At 35.8% G+C, this 24,966-nt stretch overlaps 1 protein-coding gene across 11 annotated transcripts in view; it reads left to right on the forward strand.

The window, feature by feature from the left end:
- The window catches only part of LOC145668721 (uncharacterized), a 96,457-nt gene that overhangs the window by 48,272 nt on the left and 23,219 nt on the right, over nt 1-24,966 (forward strand). For all 11 annotated transcript variants that reach the window (XM_081736839.1, XM_081736835.1, XM_081736832.1 and 8 more), the window contains 4 exons: nt 7,395-7,475; nt 10,910-10,968; nt 17,022-17,218; nt 20,240-20,402. In XM_081736839.1, coding sequence (XP_081592965.1) covers nt 7,395-7,475; nt 10,910-10,968; nt 17,022-17,218; nt 20,240-20,402 — 500 coding nt within the window. The remainder of the gene's footprint in view (nt 1-7,394; nt 7,476-10,909; nt 10,969-17,021; nt 17,219-20,239; nt 20,403-24,966) is intronic.

The raw sequence follows: 24,966 nt of genomic DNA on the forward strand, positions 1-24,966 counted from the left end.
ACTAAGATTAAAAAAAAAAAGTGAACGAGACGAAGATCGCTCATGCTATGTACTGGGAAAAGAGGAAAATCTACGTAAGATTTATGTTATTGAGACGGAAGGAAGCCACTAAATTCAATTAACTTACTGTATGTGTATGCCACATGAAAATATTGCTTTTCATGAGATCAGCGTAGTCAAGCAATGCTGAGTTTTCGTCCGAAGAAACATGGATAATCGTGCTCATCATATGTTGTTGGCATTGCGACGTCCAATCAGCCTTGTGAGGAAAACTGGGGAGCTACTTGAAAGAAACAAGTAACGAATTCTAGTTTAGAAATCTAGCATTAACGGCAAAGGGACCCGATGTGCCGACCACACATCACCCTTCATTAGTGCCTCAAGCTGGCTAACAGACCCTGTCCCTAAGGGCTGTTGTAAGGACCCGGAGTTTTTAGTTTACTGTATAAGTGCAAATTCAACCAGACTTGTAATAAAAATACTTATTTTCTGCTGGCATCAGTATAGTTAGTGGTATCTCGACGTATTAATGTGCCCTTTTGTGAATTCCTAGGAAGTTGACAATGTTCAATTTTATATTTAATATACGTTGTGTTTTTTTCTTCCTTAAACGCACACCAATACCTTCAGTCGCAATAATGTTCTTAGACATAATTTCGGTTTTTTTTTTAATTTTATTTTTTTTATTTTATTTTTTTTTAAATACTTATCACGAGAAATAGAAAATAGCGAGAACGAAATCACAGTAACCAAAGGTACCTATAACGGAGATGTTGCAACTTGCGTTTTCGGCCCCTTGAGCTCAATAACTGAGCGCGGGCACCTGTGATCACGAGTACAAGCCTCATTGAGGGTAGCGAGTCTGAGCTCGAAGGAATGAGAGCTTGAACCTTATTGAAATGAGTGAGCGCGGATTGCAAAATAGCCATCTCTGCACTATAAATGCTTTCGCTAAATCTTACGTCATTAAGGAGGGAAAGTTAGAAGAAGGTTCGTATACGTCCCGTAATTTACGGGATTGTCTCTTATTACTACGCTGTTACGCTGTGTCCGTGCGTCACGACAAAAAAATCTTTGAAACGTAGTTATTATTATTATTATTATTATTATTATTATTATTATTATTATAGTAGTAGTAGTAGTAGTAGTAGCAGTAGTAACAACAACAACAACAACAACAACAACAACAACTCTTACGTAGGCAGTCAACGCAATATGTGTTTCACTTACATTTTTAATAATTTTGTTTATAAAGCCTCAGTTTCTGTCGTTAAGTGTTAAGTAAATGATTCAAACACGTTTCTTTCTGTTTGTGGTAACATTTTTACCAGTAAAGGAATCAAAGGGCTCGTAAACATATTGGTAGTTGTTGTTCTTAATAACAAGTAGCAGTGTCATAAGCAGAGCCGTAGCTAGAGATTTCAGTGCCCGGGGCGAAAAAGAATTCGCCCCCCCCCAAATTTACCATACCAAACTTGTGCTTTTTAAAATAAAAGAGAAGCAGCTTTTGTTGTTATGGCTATACTGACTTTTTATCAAGCTGCTTGGACAGACTATTGCAACATCCAAAAACAACAACAATGATTATTATTATTATTAATATTTATTTATTTATTTATTTATTTTATTTAATTTTTTTAAAATAAGAACTGTTTTCAAGAGGCTTGTTTGGACTAAAAGTTCAATAAATTACCTTTGGTTGTATACAAATCCACTTGGAGAAAATTATGAAAATTTACAGATATTTACAACGTTTCATTCTATCGATAAGAAATATAATGTAAATACATTAGAAACTATGTGCTTTTAAAATGTTCGAAATTGGTGACAGCATTAATTTCTAGTAATAATTGTAAACTTTTGTAATGTTATTCTGTATATGACCACAAATAGCATTTTAATTTTGATACGTTTAATATCAGCAATAAAACGGGTTGAATTTTTAATGATAGACTTTTTTTTATTACTCTTAAGGGTTGGTGGTGTGATATTATTTTAAAAGTGCATGCCCCAACAGAAGATGATGATGATGATATAAAAGACAGTGTTACGAAGAAGTAGTAGAACTGATATTTGTCCAACTCTCGCGATACCATACCTAGAGGGGAATACCAGATTGAAGTGTCGAATAGAGTCTCGGTTTTAGAAGGATTTGAGAGCACTAGTGTTGAGGATACTTGGGTTCAAATTAGGGATAGCAGTAAAATTTCAGCAAGAGGAAAAATGAGGCACGCGGAAATACGTAGGAGCAAACCATGGTTCGACCAGGAATGCATTAAACTAGTGTGGAGAAGGGAAAACAAGCTAAATTGCGTTAGGTACAAAATTCGAATGATATAACTACACAAAATTTCGTTGACATCAGATAGGAAATTTCCAAAATGTATAGAACAAAGAAACACGATTTTTTGAAGGATAAAATTATTAAACTTGAAAATAATAGTAAAAAATCGAGACATGTATAAGGGTATCATCGAATTTAAGAAAGCGTATCAACCTCGCGCGTATAAATTAAAGAGAGATGACGGAATAATTCTCACTGATACAGATGGCATCTTGAATAGATAGGAAGATTTCTTTGACAATTTACTTAACACGCAGCCAAAAACTAATGTTCGTGGGGAAAGGGAAATGCACACAGCAAAATTATCGCTATAAAGAAATTAAAGAAACAAAAATCGTCTGGTATAGACGAAATTCCGGCCAAGTTAATTTTAACTGGAGGGGAAAAGTTTGGAACAAGATACGCAAACTCATTCTTATCTGGAATGAGGAGGAGTTATCACAAAAGTGGAAAGAATGAATCATTGTTCCAATTAACAAGAAAGACGACAAAGCAGATTGTAATACTTATCGAGGCATTTCTCTTCTGTCAACATTCTATAAAACCCTCTCAAACATTCTGTTGGCAAGATTGATCCCATACGCATATGAAATTATTAGAGATTATCAGTGCGGAATTAAAAGAAATCATTCAGCTCTTGATCAGATATCTACCATTTGACAAATACTCGAAAGGAAACGGGAATATAATATCCCGATACATCAATTATTTATTGACTTTAGAAAGGCTTACGAATCTTTTGGGAAAGAAACATTGTACAACATTTTTGCAGAATTTGGAATATCTGAAAAGCTAGTTAGGTTAATTAAGATATATTTAAATGAATCCTAAAGTAAAGTTCGAGTAGAAAGATTCTTGTCTACGAGTTTCCACGTCGAAATTATCCTGAAACAAGATGCGTTGTGGACATTATTATTCAACTTTATTCTGGAGTATGCTATAAAGAAAATCAAAGATAGGAACCAGGTTCTAGAGCTAAATGGTATTTACTAGGTTAGGTTAGGACGCATGCTGATGATGTAAATCTAATAGGAGAACAATAGAAAAAAATGCACAGGTCTTATTAAACGCTTGCAGGAACATGGGTGTAGAAGTAAATGTAGAAATAAAAACTAAATACATGGAAGTACGGTGGGGTCGTAATACTCCAAATTATTAATGCGTCAAAGTATCAAATAATACTTTCGATAAAGTGGATACTTTCAAGTATCTAGAATCAGTCATATCTACGAAGAAATTAAATGTCAACTGAAAGCAGGGAATTCGTGTTATTATTCAGTTCAAAATCTCTTGTCGTCGCGAATTCTGTCTAGGAATCTAAAGCTTAAAATATATAAAACAATAATCATTCCTGTTGTTCTGTATGGTTGCGAAACATGGTCACTTACTTTAAGGGAAGAATGCAGACTGAAAGTATATGAGAATAATATCCTGAGACGAATATTCGGACCAGAAGGAACGGGAATGGGCAATGGCGGAAACTTCATAACGAGGAATTGCATAATTTATACCCTTTACCAAACATTGTTAGAGTCATCAAATCTAGGAATCTCAGGGAGGCAGGTCATGTAGTGAGAATGAAAGAAAGTAGAAACGCTTTAAAAAGTTTTGACTGGAAATCCAATAGAAAAATGTCCATTAGGAAGGTTTAGGCCCAGATGGGAGGACAATATTAAGATGGATCTCGCGAAAATAGTAATACAAAGTAGAAACTGGATCCAGTTGGGTAAGGATAGAAGTCATTGTAGTGGCTTTATAAACGTGGTATTGAACTTCCGGGTTCCATAGGCCATAGAGTTAGTTTATTAGTTCTTTTACGGTAAAAAAGTATTTTGTGAAGTATAACGGAAATTCAGAAGCCGTCTTTGTGAATTTCGATGGAGGTGAAGAATATGTTTAATGTTTGGTTTAAAATCCAAAATATCGTTTGGCTACTACATACGTTTGAAATTAGAGTAATTACTTAATTTCTTAATGAGTGCAAGTTCTGAATTAAAATTACTTATTATTAATTAATATATTAAAAGTACACTAACACACACACACACACACACACATATATATATATATATAGAGAGAGAGAGAGAGAGAGAGAGAGAGGGCGTTCCTAGCTAACGAACGAGCGGCTGGTCAGTTGTCTCCGAGCACACGGAGAGTCAGGACAGGCTTTTTCGCGCGACGTGTTTCTGTGAGTGGTGCAAGCCGAAAATGCAGCGTTCGTTAGAGCAGAGGTACGCGATTAAATTCTGTGTTAAACTCGGTAAATCTGCGACAGAGACGTTTGATATGATCAAGCAGGCTTACCCAGATGATGCTTTAGCAAGAAGTGGTGTGTTTCGGTGGCACAAGGCCTTTCCGGAGGGCCGGTAAAAGGTCGCCGATGAAGACCGTGCTGGAAGACCTTCGACTTCGACAAACACCGACAATGTGACTCGTGTGCGCGAAGTTTTGAACTCAGACCGTCGACTAAGTATTCGTTTAATTGCCCAGATGCTAAATTTACCAAAAACTGTGGTTCATGAAATTGTGACGGAGCATTTAAACATGCGCAAGGTGTGCGCGAAGATTGTCCCAAAAGTGCTCACTGACGACCAGAAATTGCGGCGAGTGGAATTGTGCCAAGAAAATTTGAACATGTGTGAAAGTGACCCCCAATTTTTGAATAACGTAATCACAGGTGACGAATCATGGATCTTTGAGTATGATTCCGAGACAAAGAGGCAATCTTCCGAGTGGCACACGCCGGCGTCTCCTCGCCCAAAAAAGGGAAGACTGAGCAAATCCAAAGTGAAAACGATGCTCATTGTCTTTTTTGACATCAAAGGCATCGTCCACCATGAATTTGTTCCTCCTGGACAAACCGTCAACGCCAAGTTTTACGTGGAAGTGCTCAAGAGACTCAAACGAAGAGTCAATCGGGTCCGACCAGACATCGGAGCCGACTGGAAGCTGCACCTCGACAACGCCTCGGCTCACACCGCCTTTCTTGTGAACAGCTACCTGACCAAGGCCGGCATCCCAACGCTTCTGCAGCCGCCCTACAGCCCAGACGTGGCTCCCCCGGACTTCTTTTTGTTTCCTCGCCTGAAACGCCCGATGAAAGGCAAGCATTTTGAGACGACAGAGGGGATCCAAGCAGCTTGCACCGCGGCTCTCAAGGCTATTCCGGAGAATGACTTCCGTGACGCCTTCAATGCTTGGAAATCGCGCTGGCAGCGCTGCATCGACGCAGGAGGAGCCTATTTTAAAAGTTTTTAAAGAATTGTAAGACAAACCCTGTATATATATATTGTATGTATGTAGGTAGATAAAACACAACTAGATAGGTATACATAGAAAAAAATATCGTGGCGATACAAGTAGTTGATGGAGAAATGATCCCAGTAAATTCCTTCAAATTGGAAGCGGTTTATATGTCAATGGAATAAAGAAAAATCACTCGTAGTTATCAGCCTTTGAAAAAGACGAAATTCGTTGGGTTAAGTTCTGACTCCTTACGCCCCTATTTTACAAGTTCGATAATGTTATTGTTACCCTTGTTTACGTTCATTTTAATATTCCCGCGCAAACAGCAGCTTGCGTGTCTCTCTTGACTTGTCTCATTTTCATACCTTCATTCTCACCATCGTGATTAATCCGATTGTGTAGAAAAGCGTGATTAAGCAAACTCATCACCATCACAACGCCGAACACGTATTTCAGACTTAGATGGTTTCCGATTTTGAAACCGCTCCTGTGTACGCATAAGTCATTACTCGCCACCTTGTATATTACATTGTCTTTAAGAAATCAAAGTAATAAGTAATAATTTCTTGTGACTCTTACTGAAGCGTGTGAATTGCAAGCGGAACGAGCAAGTAAATTTTCAACAAATTCATTTCTTTGCAAGCCAACTACAATATTTATTTGGTAGGGCACCAATACTTATATAGGGCGTCGCGCTGCATTGTTTGCTCTTTTCCAACACTTTTTGTTTCTTCTTACTCGTTCGGCGCCCCCTTGCTATCAGCGAATAAGTAAAAACTTGTTGTGACTCTTATTGAAATGTGTGATTTGCGAGCGGAGCGAGCTAGAGAATTTTTAACAAATTTATTTCTTTGCAGACCGACTACAATATTGATTTGGTAGGGCGCCAATACTTATACGGGGCGCCGCGCCGCGTCGCGTCGTTTGCTCTTTTCCAACCTTTTCTTTCTTGTTTGTTCGGCGCCCCCTTGGTACCAGCGCCCGGGGCGACCGCCCCGCTTGTCTCTCCCCTAGCTACGGCTCTGGCTCACAAGTACACTACATGAATGAGTTTGTTTTGTATAGCGTGATGTTTTGTCAATTAATATTAAAGACAGAAGTTGTAGTAACTTCCACCACTTCCGGTTTCAGTAGAGACATTAGACTGATGATGAAATATATTCTTGGATAGCTTAATTGATTCCTAAAACCCGCTTTTCACTATTACCGTGTTTTACTTTATAGCGATCGACGTTAAAACCAGAAACGATTAATTTCTGGTAGACCCGGTTTGGATAGAGGGTATAAAGAGAAGATAGTTGACATCCTTAGAACCCAAACTCGATTTTAAAAAATAGATCAATATTGAAACCGGAAATGGTAATGGCTTTCTGCCACTTCTGGTTTTAGTAGAGAGTTAAGGATAGGTGAGATGCTTAATCAATTGCAGGAAACCAAGTCTCACTATCTGTTACCGTGTTTACTTTATAGTAATCAACATCGAAAGTGAAAAAGGTTGATTTTTATTTCTTGTTATGGATCAGCTCCATCAACATACTGAGTTGCTAAATTTTGACACTACATCCTGGCTAAAATATTGATGGTGATTCTCCATCAAGTAGTTCTTAAAATATTTTGTCTGCCGGACGGACGGACACAGTTTGTCTCCTGAACATAAGGACAAACAAGATTAATATATGAAGCAGTTTTGGGTATTAAACCAAGCTCCTTGAAAATATCCCAGACTTTTCTGTGTTACAGTATGACTTTCATTAGATTCTTATGTCTTCTTGGTCACTAATTTGTCTTAAATAAACTCTTACAGGTCCAGTAAATGAATGCGTACCAAGCTTTGAGAGAACTGTATCTCAAACTGAAAGTATAGAAGAAGACAGCGACAGAAGAGGTAAGAATTTATATATTTTTAAATAATATTTTTCTTATAATATATTTCCTAGTACAACCCAAACTTTAGAAATTATGAGTTAAGAACTAGAGGAGATACTCTTAACTCGAAATCAAAATTGTGAAAATACCAGTAGCTATACATACAGTAGGTTTGAATGGAAAAAAAAAATCTGAGTTTGCAGAAGGAAATCTAGTTGTTTGGAAGATGTGGTGAAAAGAAATTTAGATCGACCAGAACAACATCGTGGGGGGAAACAAAGGTAGGACCGATTTCAGATCTGTCGAGATACAACACAATGTCGTAGATTCGAGAAACTACTAGAGCCAAAAATGGAACCCACAAATTAGTTTGTTGTGGATTTCTTTATTTTCTTTAAATAGCTGAGACTTAACATAAAATAAAGTTAAGTAATAATAAATAGAAGACAGCGATTAAATAAATAAATAAATAAATAAATTAATAATAATAATAATAATAATAATAATAATAAAAATCATTGTAACGAGTTGGCACTTCCCCTTTTACAAATAATAATAAGAAGAAGATTCCACAGTGAGGTATATCATTGCTTAATAACCAGAACTTCCGGAACTACATTACACAAAGTATTACTACATGTTCTCCAGAATATAATTTCCTTTTCATTTCTGTAACATTTATATTCTTTTGCTCGTATTTTTTTCTTTTACTTCCGTGTATTGTATAAGAATTAAAAGAAGTATAATAATCCGTAAAATTTCCCAGCGTGCTACCATTTATATACTCTTATTCAGCTCTTTCTTTTCATCATATTTATGTCAATTTGAAATTAAATGTATCGTTTTCGATTATGTATTATATCCTCATGAGTAGTTTGTGGGCCGCTGTAGAATTAATTTTTGTAAAGACATATTTATAGTTGATGATGTTCATTGTGTAACATTGTTGTCCAGCATTACGTTGCAAGCTTGTAAAGGCCCTGGATGCAGTTCTTTCAAGTTTCGTTCTTAATCGGTTCTAGTGCAAAAATTTTCACACTTGTATTTGGAAGTTACACAAATAAATAATTGTACTTAAATAGAGATTGATTTTAAGGGTAAAAATACACTAACTGCCTCTCAAATTGAATATGTTCGCATGGAACACATTTAAATTACTTCGTTGTTATGCTTCGTTGTTATGCGTGAAAAGATTTTGAAATGTTGATTGTGAGACGTATTTTTGATGGATTTGGAAATTAATTTATATTGTTACTTCCCACGGTTTTAAATGGATACAATTAATGAAAGTAAATAATTATGAAAGAATTGGTGTAATGAGAGTGGAAGGAAATGGGGGAACCCCGAGTAAACTCACGATCACGATGTTGTCCACCACAACTCACATGGTCTGGAATCGATCGAGTCAGGGACACTTCGCACCATGTGAAGTGTAACAAGTAAGTAATTTTGAATTTTTAACTGTCGTACGTTTTTATTTTTCAGAAATTATACCATTGGAATAAAACAAGTATAACACAATATTTTAAGCACTCACCTCTATGTTTTACGATAAGTTTTTTTTTAATTTTATTTTAATTATCACCTGCAATATATTTAGAAGAAAAATCGTTCTTCTGGCAGCAACCAATTGCAAATTTACATCTTCCATACTTCTTATATTATTAATACGTAGATTTGGAGTAAGAAGAAATAGAAATATGTAAATTTATAATTCGTCGATAACAGAAGAACTATTTTAATTCTAATTATATCACAAATGATAATTCACAAAAAGAATCTGTCATTGGGAACACAAAGGTGAGTACTGAATATATATAAATAAGTGCTTTTACATTTTGTAACTAAGTCTGAAACAACTTTTAAATACATGTAATTTTTGATTTTTCAAATTGAAAATCATTACTGTTTAATGAGTTATGATAGCTGCAGACACAGTGAAGATCTTAAATACATTAAGCTGGGAACAATTTTTGCTTAATGATCGTACAGAAATATGCAAAATTTGAAAGGAAAAAAGAAAAAGAAAAATGTTAGAAGCACATTCAGGTAGAAAAGAAATTATATAAGAAAACTAATTAACTAACTTAAAAAGTATTCACATTGCTCTTCTATATCCCGTTAGAGATTCTGATTGAATTCATAACAGGATACATATACTTATATTTTATTATATTTTTCTCTTCAGTTAAATTAAGATATGAAATGGTGAGGAAAGAAGATTGTCTCGAATAGAAAACTAAAACAAACAATAATTAATGACTTCCAAAGGGCATCGATTTGTTTGTGTTTATTTGAGTATATGTGACGGTGTTTCCTTTAGGATTTAGGGTTACTTCACGGTTCAGGTCCCATAACTTCGCATAAAACTAACTTAATTTCGTTATAACCAGTATTGTTCAATTGTTGAAATGTTGGACGTTAATACAATATTTCTCGAAATTGTGAGAACCCAAAAGCGTTCTCACAAGACACATTTTCCAATGGCTATTTGTTTACATTCTAGTTAAAACACGTTTCGTATTCTACCATTTTGGGCAGTTGAATATAGATATGTAAGAACAAATTGTCCACAATGAAAGATATTGTGAACAATTTTAGTTGAAATAGCTAATGGAACGCAAGGAACACATTGTACATAATACAAAGTGGTACTGACCTTTTTATATTCCTTTACAAGCTAATGTTGCTTCAGTAATTGGAGTATTTTTCTCAAATACGCTTCCTCAGGAACCGAAAACAGCTTAAATCATCATAGTCAAGAAGTTCGTCGCATGCTTGATGTATCAACACCAGTGGGATTATGAACTTAGGGAAGTTTTGTATTTCAATACAATGTTATACAGTTTAAACTCTGAATTATAATGGGGATAACATTCTATATTCACCCCGTGCACTAACATTTATACATAGATGTTTTTTTTTTTTTTTGTGGGGTGACGTATAGTGTGATACTCCCCATTTGTAATTGGAAATTTAAAATATCTAACTTCGTATTGATATACTAAATTTATATAATTTCGTAATTACACTAATGTTGATGCATTAAGCACGTGACAAACGTATTGCCTATGATTATTTAGGTTATCGTATTTAGCAAGAACAGTATCATTTTGTATTATTTGAAATAGTTCTCGAGTTCTCTATTCATTTTACTGATGACATATATTTCTGAAACAAGGATTATACATTTTGGCGAATTATTATAGGGCACTTCTGTTTTTCTGTATTAAAATAATGTAAAGACTGTGATTGATAATATGCTATTCATTAAGTATTTACGTAAATTCCAGACTTTAATGGTTACTATTTGGTCTTGTCTATTTATTTTCTTTAACAATTTAGTTTGTTTTACGATATTATGAAAGGCTTACGTAAATTAATTATTGTTAATAGTTTTTTTTTTTTTTTAATCATTTGTGTAATATTTAACGCTATGTTTTTGTATTATAGATGTTAGCGAAGGCAATGATGTACCTGGAGAGATTATCATAATTGATCCAGAGACAGAGGTAAATGTACATCTGTATTGACCAATACAAAGGATTTTTTTTTTTTTAAGTGAAAAGTGTCGAGTTACACTTAGCATGCATACTTTTTTTTTCTTACTTCGGTGGAAATTTAAGAATAATACGGAATGTCAGTAACCAGAAGTACCGATAAAATTTCCGTAATAATCGTAAATTTCCACAGATGGAGCAGAATAGTATGTTAGGAATATGTTATTTTAGTTTAGGTTAGGCTTAGGTATAATACACTTCAGTGAGCTTTCATACGTACTTAGCGTATACGCGTTTCTTATATTGTGTTAGTACTTTGTCAAATCAACTCCTCAGTGTTTCCAACTACCTATTATTTTCTAATGCTGTATAAAGAAATTAAAAAAGCGATCCCTTTACCTTTCTGTCAGTGTGAGGGTGGATACAGCTTCGCAGCTGCGAGTAAAAATTCATGAACAACATTCTCGTTGGTTCCGTGCTTGAAGAGATACTTCGCTTAATAGCCACGAAAGTGCTTTGTTTTCTTAACCTTGAGCGTGGACATAATTACGAACATAGATTCAATGGACGACTGCGTGTGCAACATCTTCTCTGTCCCATTACACGTTCATTTTCAACATGGATGTTTCCACTTTCCACTTGCTTCTGTACATTGGAATACCACTGAGTGATTGACTCTCAGGTACATACAGCTCACAGATGACGAGAAGAACCCTAGCAGAAGTAGTGTGACGTAGGTATGGGCTCTCCCACTTTTCGCACGGGGGTTTCAAATGACACCACGGAATAGCACACAGATAACTACCCGGAGTAGCAGACGACATCTAAGTATAGACCATACCTCAAAAACCGAAAATGAACTTTATCGTGTCGCTGACCTTTCCCCGCTTCCCCTGTTTTAGGGTTCTTCTCGTCATCTGTGAGCTGTACTTAAGTCCTTCATCATTAAGACGATCATAAGATTTCCAACAGTAGGATATTATTGACGTGCCTGTAAAATTTCCTCTTTTATAATGTGCAATAAACTCTCCTTGGTTGGAGAGTCTACGCGCAGAAAAAAGAATTTTGTTTTGTCCTTTCGATTTTACCAAAAATACACTACTCTTCCATGCTTCTTCTCCAATTGTGTTTTCTTTTACCAAGTTTTGATTCATCAATTTTACAACTTCTCCCACACCTTTGATAAGCCTCAAATTTTCAGCTGCTCATACGATACACACTTAGTGATAATAACTACTGCATTCACTTACCATTTCCCGAGAACACTGAAACTCGTATCAAATAAAGTCATATCTGTCCCTTCGAAGTGCTTGGGGTCCCGGGTTCGATCCCAGCCCCCGCCAAGTGAACTTTGTGGTGGACAAACACCGCGCTCGTGGGTTTTCTCGGGGTTCTCCCGTTTCCTCCCACTTTCTTCATTCCACCATTCCACTCATCTCTCATCATCACCGTCTCCTTTAGCCTAACCGGCATAACCGTGGGACGTAAAACTTATAGATTTCATTTCATTTCATTTCTGTCCCTTCGAAGGAATCACCAATATATAACGAAACTCAAAACGTTGTGTAATGACAAGTTCGTGCTTTCGAGAAACGTTCACTTTACTGCAGACTCCTTTTTTCGACATCTCTGTCCATTTTCTGTTCCATTACACTGAAATGTATACAATAATCCCCTTCTATTTGGTCTAGGAATTAATTCGTGCGGTTGGTACGCACACATTGAAGCTGTAGTACAAACACAAAATACATAAATACCTTAAGAAAAATATTGTCCATCGCTAGCCACCACTTTCGCCCATCTGTCAGGCAATGTACGGATTCCGTGGCGAAAGAAGTCCTCATCCTTGGAAGCGATCCAGTCAGAGACCCATGTTTCGATATCTTCCAAAGAAGTAAACCGCTGTCCAATCAAATCGTTGTTCATGCAATCGAACAAGTAGTAGTCCGAAGGAGCAACGTCTGGTGAATACGGCGGGTGGGGTAAAACTTCCCATCCGACATTTTCTAAATAGGTTTTGACCGGTTTTTCGACATGTGAGCGAGCGTTATCATGTTGAACAATAAGTTTATCATGTCTGTTCTCCCATTCTGGTCGTGTTCTGGCCAGAGCTTGCTTCAAACGTATTAATTGTCGTCGATAACGTTCTCCATTCATAGTTTCACCCGGTTGCAGCAGCTCATAGTACACCACACCTTTCATATCCCACCATATGCACAGCATAACCTTTGCACAGTGAATATCTCGTTTTGGTTGTGATGGACCTGGTTCACCTGGTTTCACCCAGGCCTTTTTTCGTTTAGGGTTCTCGTAATGGATCCACTTCTCATCACCCGTAATAATTCGATGCAGAAATCCCTTTCTGCTCTGTCGTTGAAGCAGCAATTCGCAAATGGTTTTTCGTCTTTCAACGTCTCTGTCTTTCAATTCATGTGGAACCCAATGTGACATCTTTTGAATCATTCCCATGGCTTTCAAGCGTTTGGAGACTGTTGTTTGATCAACGCCTAATGCTGCTGCAAGTTGTTCCTGCGTTTGACACGAATCCTGCTCGAGCAATGCTGTCAATTCTTCGTCTTGAAATTTTTTTGGCTGTCCAGCTCGCTCTTGGTCTGCCAAGCCGAAATCACCACTTCTAAACCGTGCAAACCACTTCTGACACGTTCGCTCAGCTAGAGCATGGTCACCATACACTTCCACCAAAATACGATGACTTTCAGTCGCACTTTTCTGCATGTTAAAGTAATGCAGCAGGACACCCCGCAAAAACACTTTATCAGGCACAAATTGCGCCATGTTCACTTAACTACAAACTGGTGTTGTTGACGCTTTAATCCACTGCCCTATACTACGAACGATACGCGATGACAGGGGTTTGCAACACATGTGTGGATACACGGAACTGTGGGACGCTGCGTTCGTTGCGCCATCTCTTGTCCACCCGCACGAATTAATTCCTAGACCAAATACTTATTTCCATTTCCTTACTATATTTCCTGCAATTCCTCGATAACTTTTTCATGTTTAGTTAAATACCTTAATCTTTTCTCATTCGCGTATCAGTATCAGTATAAAACTAACGAACGTTTATCGCACAACTACTAATCAAATCAAACCACTTGGTGTAACGGCCCGATTTGCCGGCCTGAGCCGCTCCACGCCATCTGTTAGCGACTGGTGGAACTACGTCTAGCCTAACGACGAACACGTGATAAGCGCGCCGCGTATCGGGAGCTTTGTAGAACTAGTGATCGTCACGTCTTTTATTCACGTGAGTCCCTAGTTTGTCTCACGACGCTGGGTGGACGCCGAAAATTGGGGAAGTGGCGGTCGGAAATCGAACCTGGAACCACGCGAACATGAATCCAACGCTCTAATCACTAGGTTACGGTGTGCCCCTTATCGCACAACTACTACAAGAAACAATTACCGTTCACTGTCACGCTCTCTTAGCTTCTTCACATCCCTCATATTTCCTACTACCTCTTCATGCATACATTTCCTGATATAAAAAATAGTGCGTTTGCAATCATGGCTTCCTACTACGCTGCTATCTACTACGACCTTCCTGCTCACCTCAAAATAGTTCCACATTACTAATTGACTTTCTGCATTCGTGGTCACGCAACAATTACGAGTGGACACATTTCATTTTCTTCTCCTTTCACTAAACTTTCTGGTTGTATATATTGCCTCCCTGTAAATTTTATTTTTTTCCGCTCCTAACTGCCAACTTAATTCTTTTACTTTTCCATTATATTTTGCTCAAAGGGGGAGTAAAACCCCGAATTCCCATTGCGTACACGGATATTCAATTTTGATGAAAATAATAAATTTAATCCTTGGTTACAATGATTAGACAAACTTAATGGGCACTCAATTTTCCAAGGATTATGCTTTATTATTCATAAAAAGTTTTACTTTTTTTGACATGATGCCTAACAAATTTTAAATCATGCCGTATTCTTCCTTTCTTTTTTTATTTTCTCTTTTTACAAAATCGAAATAACATACACTATACATACATACATTAATATGAAATACATTTGTAGAATCTGTGAAGATATAAGCTAATGATGATCACGATAGTTTAATGAGCGCGTCAGCAACAGAGCTATTTGTCCCCATCACGAAGATATAGTATGCTGAAAAGAAAATAAGAAATGAATTAGTAAATAGTTTAAAACAGGCGTTACCTGGGATCAGATATTACCCGATTTTTAACTCATTGAACTTTTATTAGTTACCTCCCCTGTATTAATATCACATTTCTTGACATTTTATTTATATGTCACCACTACCTCAAGATAGAACTATTCAAACGGAAATCTGACTTCCACGTTTCTAAATGTTTTCTTCAGATCAGCTATATGCAACAGCCGGCCCACCTCATCCGGTATTGAAAATTAATTTCTTACTAATCTCTTAAACTGCATTGAAATTTCTTCCTGGGTAACTGATCTCCACCTTGATAATGTCCGCGTTGGAACGTCTAGTGTACCACCGAAAATTGAGCGAAGAGTTCAGAACATGAAGGGTCAAGTTTCCCAGTAAAACAGAAAATATTTTTTTTCTGCTTTTCTTCAATGAGTTTGGTTACCGTTATAACAGTCTTTGTATTCGTGTTGATGATAGCATGCGATAAATGAGTTTCTTCATTGAATACAATTATCCAGTTCTTGTGAAAATATTACCTATTGTCTCTTAGGCTCTTGATGTCAGTAAGTACTCTGTGATGACCCACCTCCTGTTTCAAATTACACATGCCTGCTTCAGTTTTTAGTCTGGGAAACTATCAGAACTGTTTTTGGTTGATAAGTTCTCTCATCAGGTGGTGGTGGTGGTTGTTTATTATTATTATTATTATTATTATTATTATTATTATTATTATTATTATTATTATTATTCTCTCCTATTTTAAATACAGAAAGGATGCCCACAATAACAACAGTCGACTTTGAATCAGTTATCTGGCTAGTAAATCTCTTTTCTTCACACCGATTGTGTTCGATATGACGGCCACAAGCCCGAACAATCTCCCACTGTAGCAAACTCTTGCATAGAATGGGAATCTCACCATACCGCTTTAGCAACTTAAGAAATCGCTTGGAAAACTTCCTTGCACTGCAACACAAAGTCATAACATTTTTGTCGTCTGTTTGATGGTAGAAAATAGATCGAACTCTGTTGATCTCATCTAATTGTAAGTAGAGACACCTCTCATCCAAGGTACACACCCATTTCAATTTCCACACAGTTTTCTGGTGTTTGGGAACTACTACTGGATGTGGTGCTCTGTGAAGCGGTGTCTACGCGCTTTGTGACGTGTTTCTAATGCGAGGTTGTTTCGGATGATATGACTTTGACTATGACTTTTGAGATACCGTGTTATATGGCCAAACTTTTCTCCGGTGGGGGTTGTTTTTTTTTCGTCACGTGCTCAACTGATACTGTTATCAAGTCCAGGCTCTAATGTAGCTAGCAATGTATCAGAATATAATAGCGTTTAAATACGTCGTTCGGGAGGGGTAGTGAAAGTTGACTTTTTTAATCGTGGGTAACCTTCTATATTATGCTTCTATGCTTTATTTTTGTAATATTATGTTTTATTATGCTTTTAAAATTAGTTTTATGTGGACCCTAAGATAATCAAATTTATGTTCAGGATAGTAACTGTTTGTCTAAAGTATTATGCTATTTGTGCTTTTCTGTTGTTTAACAGATCAGCTTACCATCGGAATGCAGAAAGATAAAGAAAATCGGTTAGGTTTGTCTTTATTATTATTATTATTATTATTATTATTATTATTATTATTATTATTATTATTATTATTATTATTATTATTATTATTATTATTATTACAACACAGAGAACGAATTTTGGAATTTTTATTTTTGCCTCGAAATTCTGAAATTCACATCTAGTCACAGATGGACATTCACGTGGAAAATTTCTGACCAAGCCCCTTAAAGATAAATTCCTGACGACACTATTTGTGTATGTTTGCTATCTCTTGTGTATATGTGTGGTCTGACACTTTTTATTTTCTATTTTTATGTGAAAGGAACTGGATATGAATCATCAACGAATAGGAAGATTAGAAAATCTAGAGGCTTTAACGAAAATCGAAAGGTTATACTTCAGATGGAACTTAATCAAAAAGATTGAAAACTTGGATAGTCTCGTCACGTTACGGGAATTGGAGTTGTATGACAATCAAATCACAGTCATCGAAAACTTGGATTGCTTAGTGAATTTAGAGTAAGTAAGTTTCTGTTCACCTAAAATAACTTTAGAACAAATAATAATTTATAAATAGCAGATCTACAGGGTAAATCTTTAAAGTATTAAACGTAAGAAAATATGAATATGAAAGACTATTCATTGGGTTTTGAACTTGTATATATGGCTACATACCTTTCCCCATGAAAAGCGTGTTGGTTGGGACTAGAAGAGGTGCTGAAAATGTTCAGCATCACTGTCTAAGCAGAAGTGAAGGTGACTGAAGCTTCATATTTGCGAAAGTGGTCTATCGTGTTTAACCTTTTCACTAAACGTGTAATTTTTTGCTTTAGTGATACCTTCTTATTGCCATATTTCCTCAAATATGCTACCTGGCACTGTTGAAAGCAACCCGTCCTTTACTACCGCACAGCCCAATGAAGTGTAGACGGTATGGTGTCAGATGCCAATTGACATGGTAACATCGTAGTTTTCCCTCTCCTCTTTCAGTGTCTCACATTTTTCTGGCCAAAATTTCATCTAACTTGCTGAAATGTGTTCATTTTCTTGAATCTAGTGCAGAAAGAACCACTCCTTACAATCCTTACTAATGTATAAAAGAACATGTGTGCGTATCTGTCATCAGATTTTTGCGTACAAAGGAGTCACCTAGATTCACCAAATTTTGTTCACATATAGAGTTTCACCAGCACGTTCTAGAGGTTCAAAAAACATATATTTAGAAAATTTAGAAATTAGATTTCTGGGCTTTCGGAATCTTTGGCCATGTTAGCTCGTCACGTATTAGGAATGACGTCCCTTGGTGATCACACTATCCGAGGAAAGAGAAGGTAGAAAGGAGTGGGGAAAGAAGGAAGCGGCTTGGGACCTATATGTTAGGGACCATCCCGGCATTTGTCTGGTGTGAATGAGGAAAACCACACAAGATGGCTGGCCTGAAGAAGCTTTTACACTCTTTTTTTCAAACTACTCTATTGTGTTGCGGGTTACATAATGTTTATTTCGTATGTAGAGTGGGCACTAATGCTAGTAATGCATAAAATTAATAGTTACTCTTACATCTTTTGACATGCTGATAATATTAAAAGTTTTTTTATTATTTATTTATTTATATTAATTCATAGCATACCAAAGAAGTAAAAACAATAAGTGCTTGCTAATTTATTTATGTTAATCCGTCACCCTCATATTCATATAGTTAAAATAAAAGGAATCTTGACTTGGCCATGTGAAGATCAAAGTAGTATTTAGCATGATAGTTACGAAAAAAAGAACACTCAAGAAACTAAATGTAGACATTTAACTGTCGAGACTGAATAGTGTGTCATCGAGGTGGAAAAAGGAGTTAAAAAAAGGTAGAGAAAAAAATTGGTAATATATCATTTTCAGTCATACTGAATATAGACTGGATATGTATACCTATCCCAATATCGTACCGAGCAGAGAATATTGGGGATCTGAATTCGCTTCCACCGAAATTATCAAGTTACACAGAATAAAATAACATTTGAATTGAGGGACACTGTAAGGTTTTCATTGTGGAGATGGTTTCTATAGTTCATTTTCCGATAGGAGCTCATGTGGCTCCAATCTCACGTTAAACTGTAGACCCACGTCTAACATAGCCTCGGTGCTGAAAAAGGACGCTAAGCCCCAAACCGACCAACCAATTTGAATCATTTTCAAGTTTCTCTGAGAAATATTTTTATTTTTCATTTTAGACGAAACCTCTCCTTGTATCTGAGAACACGGCCTTGACTCATCGAAGTGTCAGTGAAATGTGTTAGTCGTGCTTATATCCAACAATAAATAAGCTATTGAGAATTATTTGGATTAACTAGAATTTTCTAGAACATATCTACCGAACTAGAACTAGAATGTATCTTTATAAAATTGGTTTTAAAATTCGAGGGTAAATTTTATCAGAAACACGATGGCTTGATCGTGGACATTCATTTTCTTTCTTATTCATAGGTACTTTTACTAATCATTGTGAATCCCAGATGTTGAAAGAAACTTCAATTAAAATACCTACTTTAGCTAAAACACACCATTATAGGATTCCTAATGTATCACTATAATAAACGGTTGTTGTAACCATCGAAAGCCTTGTAGATGTGTAATATTTTTTTGCAGAAAACTTAACATGTGAAGATAATCAATAAACTTTGTGCAGGCTAAATGATATGACTAACCTTACAGTGCCGGTGTGTTTATTCCGACGAAATCGTTAGCTGCATTCAAAATGATTTCGCTGGGGTAAACACGTTGGCATTGTAAGCTTAGTTGCATCATTTAATTAAGAAAAATCTATGATTTCCAAGAATATATTTCATGATTTGATACCAAACCAAACTTTCTGTCAATTAAAAAGAAATCGCATGGAGGTGGAACTCACTAAACTAAAATGGTAGTTATGGAGAAATAAATTTATACGTTCAGTGAATTAATCGATTTTCGTATTTGAAGCCGCCGAATAGGAGACCAGGAGCCGCTCTCGAAATTATTTCGGTGGGAGTAACACATTGACTTACTAAGGTTTTCATATCATTTAGTTAAGAGTCTTCATCCCGGCGAAATTAAAATACCGCTAATTTTACAGTAATTATGTGAAATCTTCAAATAGATAAAAGATAATCGAAATGTGGAACAAGAGCGCCCTAGACAATATCATTTTACGAGAAACCGTTATCACGACTCACTTATCTGCTTTTGATTTCGAGCCATTTTGAAAATCGGCATTTATTTTCGCGTTTCTAAACAGCTGAAAACATAAAGCCACTAGGTGACTTGTGATAACGATACCTCATGCAAAATAATATTGTGAAGGGCGCTCTTGTTTCATATTTCAATTATCTTTTATTTATTTGAAGATATCACATAATTAGTATAAAATTAGCGGTATTTTAATTTCGCCGGGATGAAGACTCTTAAGAATAATGTGGAGTCGATTTTTGTATTTCATTTCATTGGTACAGAGTTTAGTAATGTAATGTATTTCTGTTTATTATCATTTAAAATGTTAAATAATTCTTTCAGGATCCTTGATTTGTCGTTCAACAGGATACGAGAGATTCAGGGTTTAGAGAATTTGCTAAACTTAGAGAAATTGTTCTTGTGCGCCAATAAGATAACGAAAATCGACAATTTAAGTCATCTAAAGAATTTGAATCTGCTGGAATTAGGTGACAACAAAATAAGAGTAAGTGTCTAATTTTCGTTCTTTATTTCTTATTTATTTATTTATTTATTTATTTTGATGACATATCACATTTATTGATTGATTTTTTTTTAATAAATGCGATTTATTTTGCTATAATGTAGAAACTAAACTCTTAATCCCGATCTGGTAAAGAAACGAAACAAGCATAATTATAGTTAGTATGTTTTAATTTCATTGCGCACTGAGAATATATATTATATCAACTCAAAATCTTACATCGTATTCGACGAAACTAATACTTCAAACATTAAATGTGCTAGATATGAGATCATTCAAACATAGGAAGTTTTAAGTTAAACTACAGGTAAGAAGAGATAATAGTAAGAAGTAAAGAAAAAACATATTGAAAGATGGAATATTGAATACTTGGTCAATACAGCGATGTAGATTATTTTTATTTTAAATGTATTAATAATCCGTGAGAACTTCTAGTGATCTTTATTATGAACTGATTTTATTCATGTGGATATTCATTTTATTTTATGCATTTCGTTTCATTTCTGCGCTTTCTTCCATTTTACGTTACAATGCACTCTTTATTCATGTTTGAACCTCATCCGTAGGAATTATTATGATAACGTACTCTCACATACCTTTTTTATGAGACGAAATGAATAAAAATTTATATGTTATGAGTGGGCCGAGACTTCATTTTACGCCTGGGCTTCGTCAGGGAAGCGGGAAGAAGGAGACAGCATTTTGCAAAATGGTGTAATACTGTGAAAGCCTGTGTTGTGCCTGTTATAAACTTTTTATTTATTTATTTATTTATTTATTTTTTCTTACTTTGTTAACCAAGAACAGAGTAAGTATGTAACTGTTGTACGCATCTCAAATACAATCAATTGAACTGAGGATGCATTTTATTTAATAATTTCCTTGGTGTTGGTGTGCATAGTCCGCCCATTAGAGGTTTCTTTATATTGTGTTCTCTATAATAGAATCAAATTGCTGAAGCATATTGTTTAAACATAACTTCTATGTTATGGTTGTTGCGGTTGTTTGTGGTGAGGTTGGAAAAAAAAAAAAAACTTCGTTTTATTTGCATCGCGTCATAATTTGCATTGGTAACAGCGTTTGTGTGCGGATAGCTTTGTATGTATTCAGGTTGTTATTGGCGAAGCTATCAATGCATAGGCGCTGGACGGATTCCAAGTTCGATTCCCGACCTTGGTTATTACGTTGGTGTCCCTTGCCATCCGCAGTAATCATAGTAAACTACTGAACATTAATCAGGATTATGTCTTCGTGGCGTTGCTAGAAATTTTAAAAGCGGATGTGAAGAGTAAATTAATTTTACTCCTCCTGACACATGATACATGTTATTTTTAATTCTCAGATTGAAAAGTGTCTCGTTTCGGTTCAAAAATTAAAGCGAAAATTAAAATACTACATTAATTCTAGGTAGTATAATATGATTATATAAAACAAATTACTTACCAGAAAATAGTGAAAACATTATTACATAAAAATACATTAAAAGTACTTTCACCGCAGTTAAAGTAAATGAATCCTGAAGCGGAAATAGAAGATTACTTATAAGAAGATAAATACTTGATCACACATGCTAAAAAAAAGTACATTATAGGAGTTTCCGCTAAACGCTACATCGTATGTGTAGGTGAAGAAGCAAGAAAAAAAATCAGAAAAAGTTTTGAAATGGTAGTCATGGTGGGTTCGGCCACACCTAAAGGTTAATTCTCACAACTTTCCTTGTAGAATGCAGTCATATGATTCCTATAGATTTGGTCCGAAGGCTATCTTCTGAACTTCCGAAACGTCTGAGGGAAAATCTGAGAAGAAAGACAGACAGCTCTATGCCCTATCGGAACAACGCTTCTACTCGCACTTCAGCAATTGCTATAGCAACAGTCCATAACTACAGACCCCAACTTGTTTCTCAGCCACTCTATTCATCAAGTCTCACTCCTCGAACTTCCACGAGTTTTTAGAGTCATACTGATTCACTGACTTCAAGAACTTGCCAAAATAAAACGAAATAAACTTAGAAACATGAACATGGTGATTAATGATAAATAGGAAAAGATGGTTATACTATCCATATATATATATATATATATATATCACTTAACTTTCGTAAAAGGATAATAACTAGATTATAAATGACCAATCTCAACATGCTAAGATACTAAACACTTCTGACCAGAATATATACACTTGTTTATTAAAAACTAATTTAGTTTTTAATAAACAAGTGTATATACTCTGATCAGAAGTGTTTATTATTTCTTTAGTAAGTTCCAAGGTCGTAATGGATAGAGTTGCTAAGATACTATATCTGAAGCTCATTTTCTTTTTTTTTTTCTGCAGGATTTGTTATGCACTCATTATGCATTTGTACTCTACAACAGTTTTAGGAAGTAACGCGTTACTTTTTAAGTAACGTTTCCTAGTAACGCGTTACATTTTTCCGAAGTAACTGTAACGGTAACACGTTACAAATTTTTAAACAACGTACCCAGTTTTTTTTTTTTTTTTGTTACATTTCGGATGAGTAATTACAATATATGTATATTTTTTTCGGAAATAAATATATCTTTCCTGTTAAGTGAATTTCTCAGGATGGAGCAATGGAGCATGAACTACCAATGACCGACAATCAGTCAACGACACACAAAGAAACAGATAAGCTCTTAGTGCCAGTGTTGTTTTTGGAAGATGAGTATAGTCTCAGGGAAATCACATGTACTGATTGCAAGCACCTGGAAGATTTTGTCATAGATTTTGACAGCTCCAAATCAATACATACAATGATTGAACTACGAGTGCGATGGTAGTCTATTTTACTTTGATTGGTGTTGTCTTTCTAAAGATGGAGAGTGAAAACATTTTACCGTTTGATCATTTGAAAGAATACTTTCTCTTAAAAACAGAACGATGCTGGACAGAATTTAAAAGTTAAAGTGTCTTAAGTGCCCCGGTGGAAATATTTATCAACAGTTAGGGTGCCATAGTTAACGATATACAGTAAGGGGTTAACATGAATAAACTGTGTTCTGATGAGCAGGCCTACTTTATTACTAGAAAATAGTTTGATATTGAAGTTCTTTCAAAACAGTTTGTAAACGCAAAAATTTTAAATTTAGAAAAGTCAAATCCGCACCCCCACCAAAGTCAAAACCCGCCCTCACAACCTCCTCACACGGACCTTACCAAATTAGCAAATCAGATGGCCGAGTTATCGTTAATGGTGGCACAAAATGCCATGAAGTCCAATTATAGGCGCAACAACGGAGAAAAAAATCGTAAAGGAAACGGACAAAAAGCGGATGCGAAGAATACCAATAAAGGAAATAACGGTGGTAGAAAAAAGAACCATTTTGTAAAGGGCGACAAAATATCAGTCTGCTCAGTTTGTTACAAGAAGAACCACGGAGCATCCACGTGTTGGAATAATCCAAAAAATTCCAACCAGGGAAACGCATAGATGGGCTCGCAGGCCAAAGTCAAGCCTCGCGGGCCATTTCAGAAAAGTCGGCGCGGGCCACACACACACCACCACAATTAAAATGTGATGGCAATCAAGAAGAGCAGGCAACAGCGGAAACTTTTAAGGACACGGACGCCAAATTTTTCACCCAGACGACCATTAATGAACATCGTGAACATGTTAAATTGGGAATAGAAAATAATAAACTGTTGCTCAATATTAATGTGAATGCAAACAGTCTACCAGCTATAATAGATACGGGTTCTAGTCTTAGTCTGTGGTCAAGACGGGATGTACCCCCAAAATGTACGCTAATATCATTTCAAACTCGTATCAAGGGCATTGCCAACAAAGTTCTAACTTTAAAAGAAATAGCTTTAATTAAATTTAAAATTGGCAACACTACTTTCTCACATTACTTCCGCATCATAGATGCTGACTTTAATCCGATTTTTGGGAATGACATTCTCACAAGGCTTTTCTCTCAGACTTGGAGAATAAATCTATATCATTATATACAAAACCTAGGAAACCTACGTTTCCAGTGGAAAAGCAAGAATCTGAAGAAATGTCACGAGACACAACGCACTCTTTGCACTTGCAAAGGAATGCAAACGTCATCACAGCAAGTAAAGTTACGATTCCGGCGAAGTCACATTTCTACTTTCCTGTATCGATTCAAAAAGAAACAATTCATGACGCTGCATTTTACATTACTCCATTGCAATCATTATTAGACCGATACGGCTTACAGGCAATGACCATGAGAGTACCGAGTAACGACCTTACATTACTCATTTCCAATCCCACGTCACGAATAATAACATTAAATAAAGGTACACCAGTGGCGTATACAAAGGAGGGCGTGGAAGAATTTTCATTTAGAATAGAATAAGACGAAAAGAAAGCGCATCAATTTCGTACTCAATAAGGATAAAGGAAAGATAAAGGAAAGATTAAGGCAAACTGCTAAATCTTTTAACATTAACCTTTTTGACATAAATCCGGATTTACCAGAATACCAGCGAATAGCTGTAACAAATTTATTGTATAAATACAGGGATGTGTTTTCATACAGCCCAGAGGATATAG

The sequence above is a fragment of the Thermobia domestica genome, chromosome 13 (genome assembly GCF_964235325.1).
Source record: "Thermobia domestica chromosome 13, izTheDome1.hap1.1, whole genome shotgun sequence".
Taxonomy (NCBI): Eukaryota; Metazoa; Arthropoda; class Insecta; order Zygentoma; family Lepismatidae; genus Thermobia; species Thermobia domestica.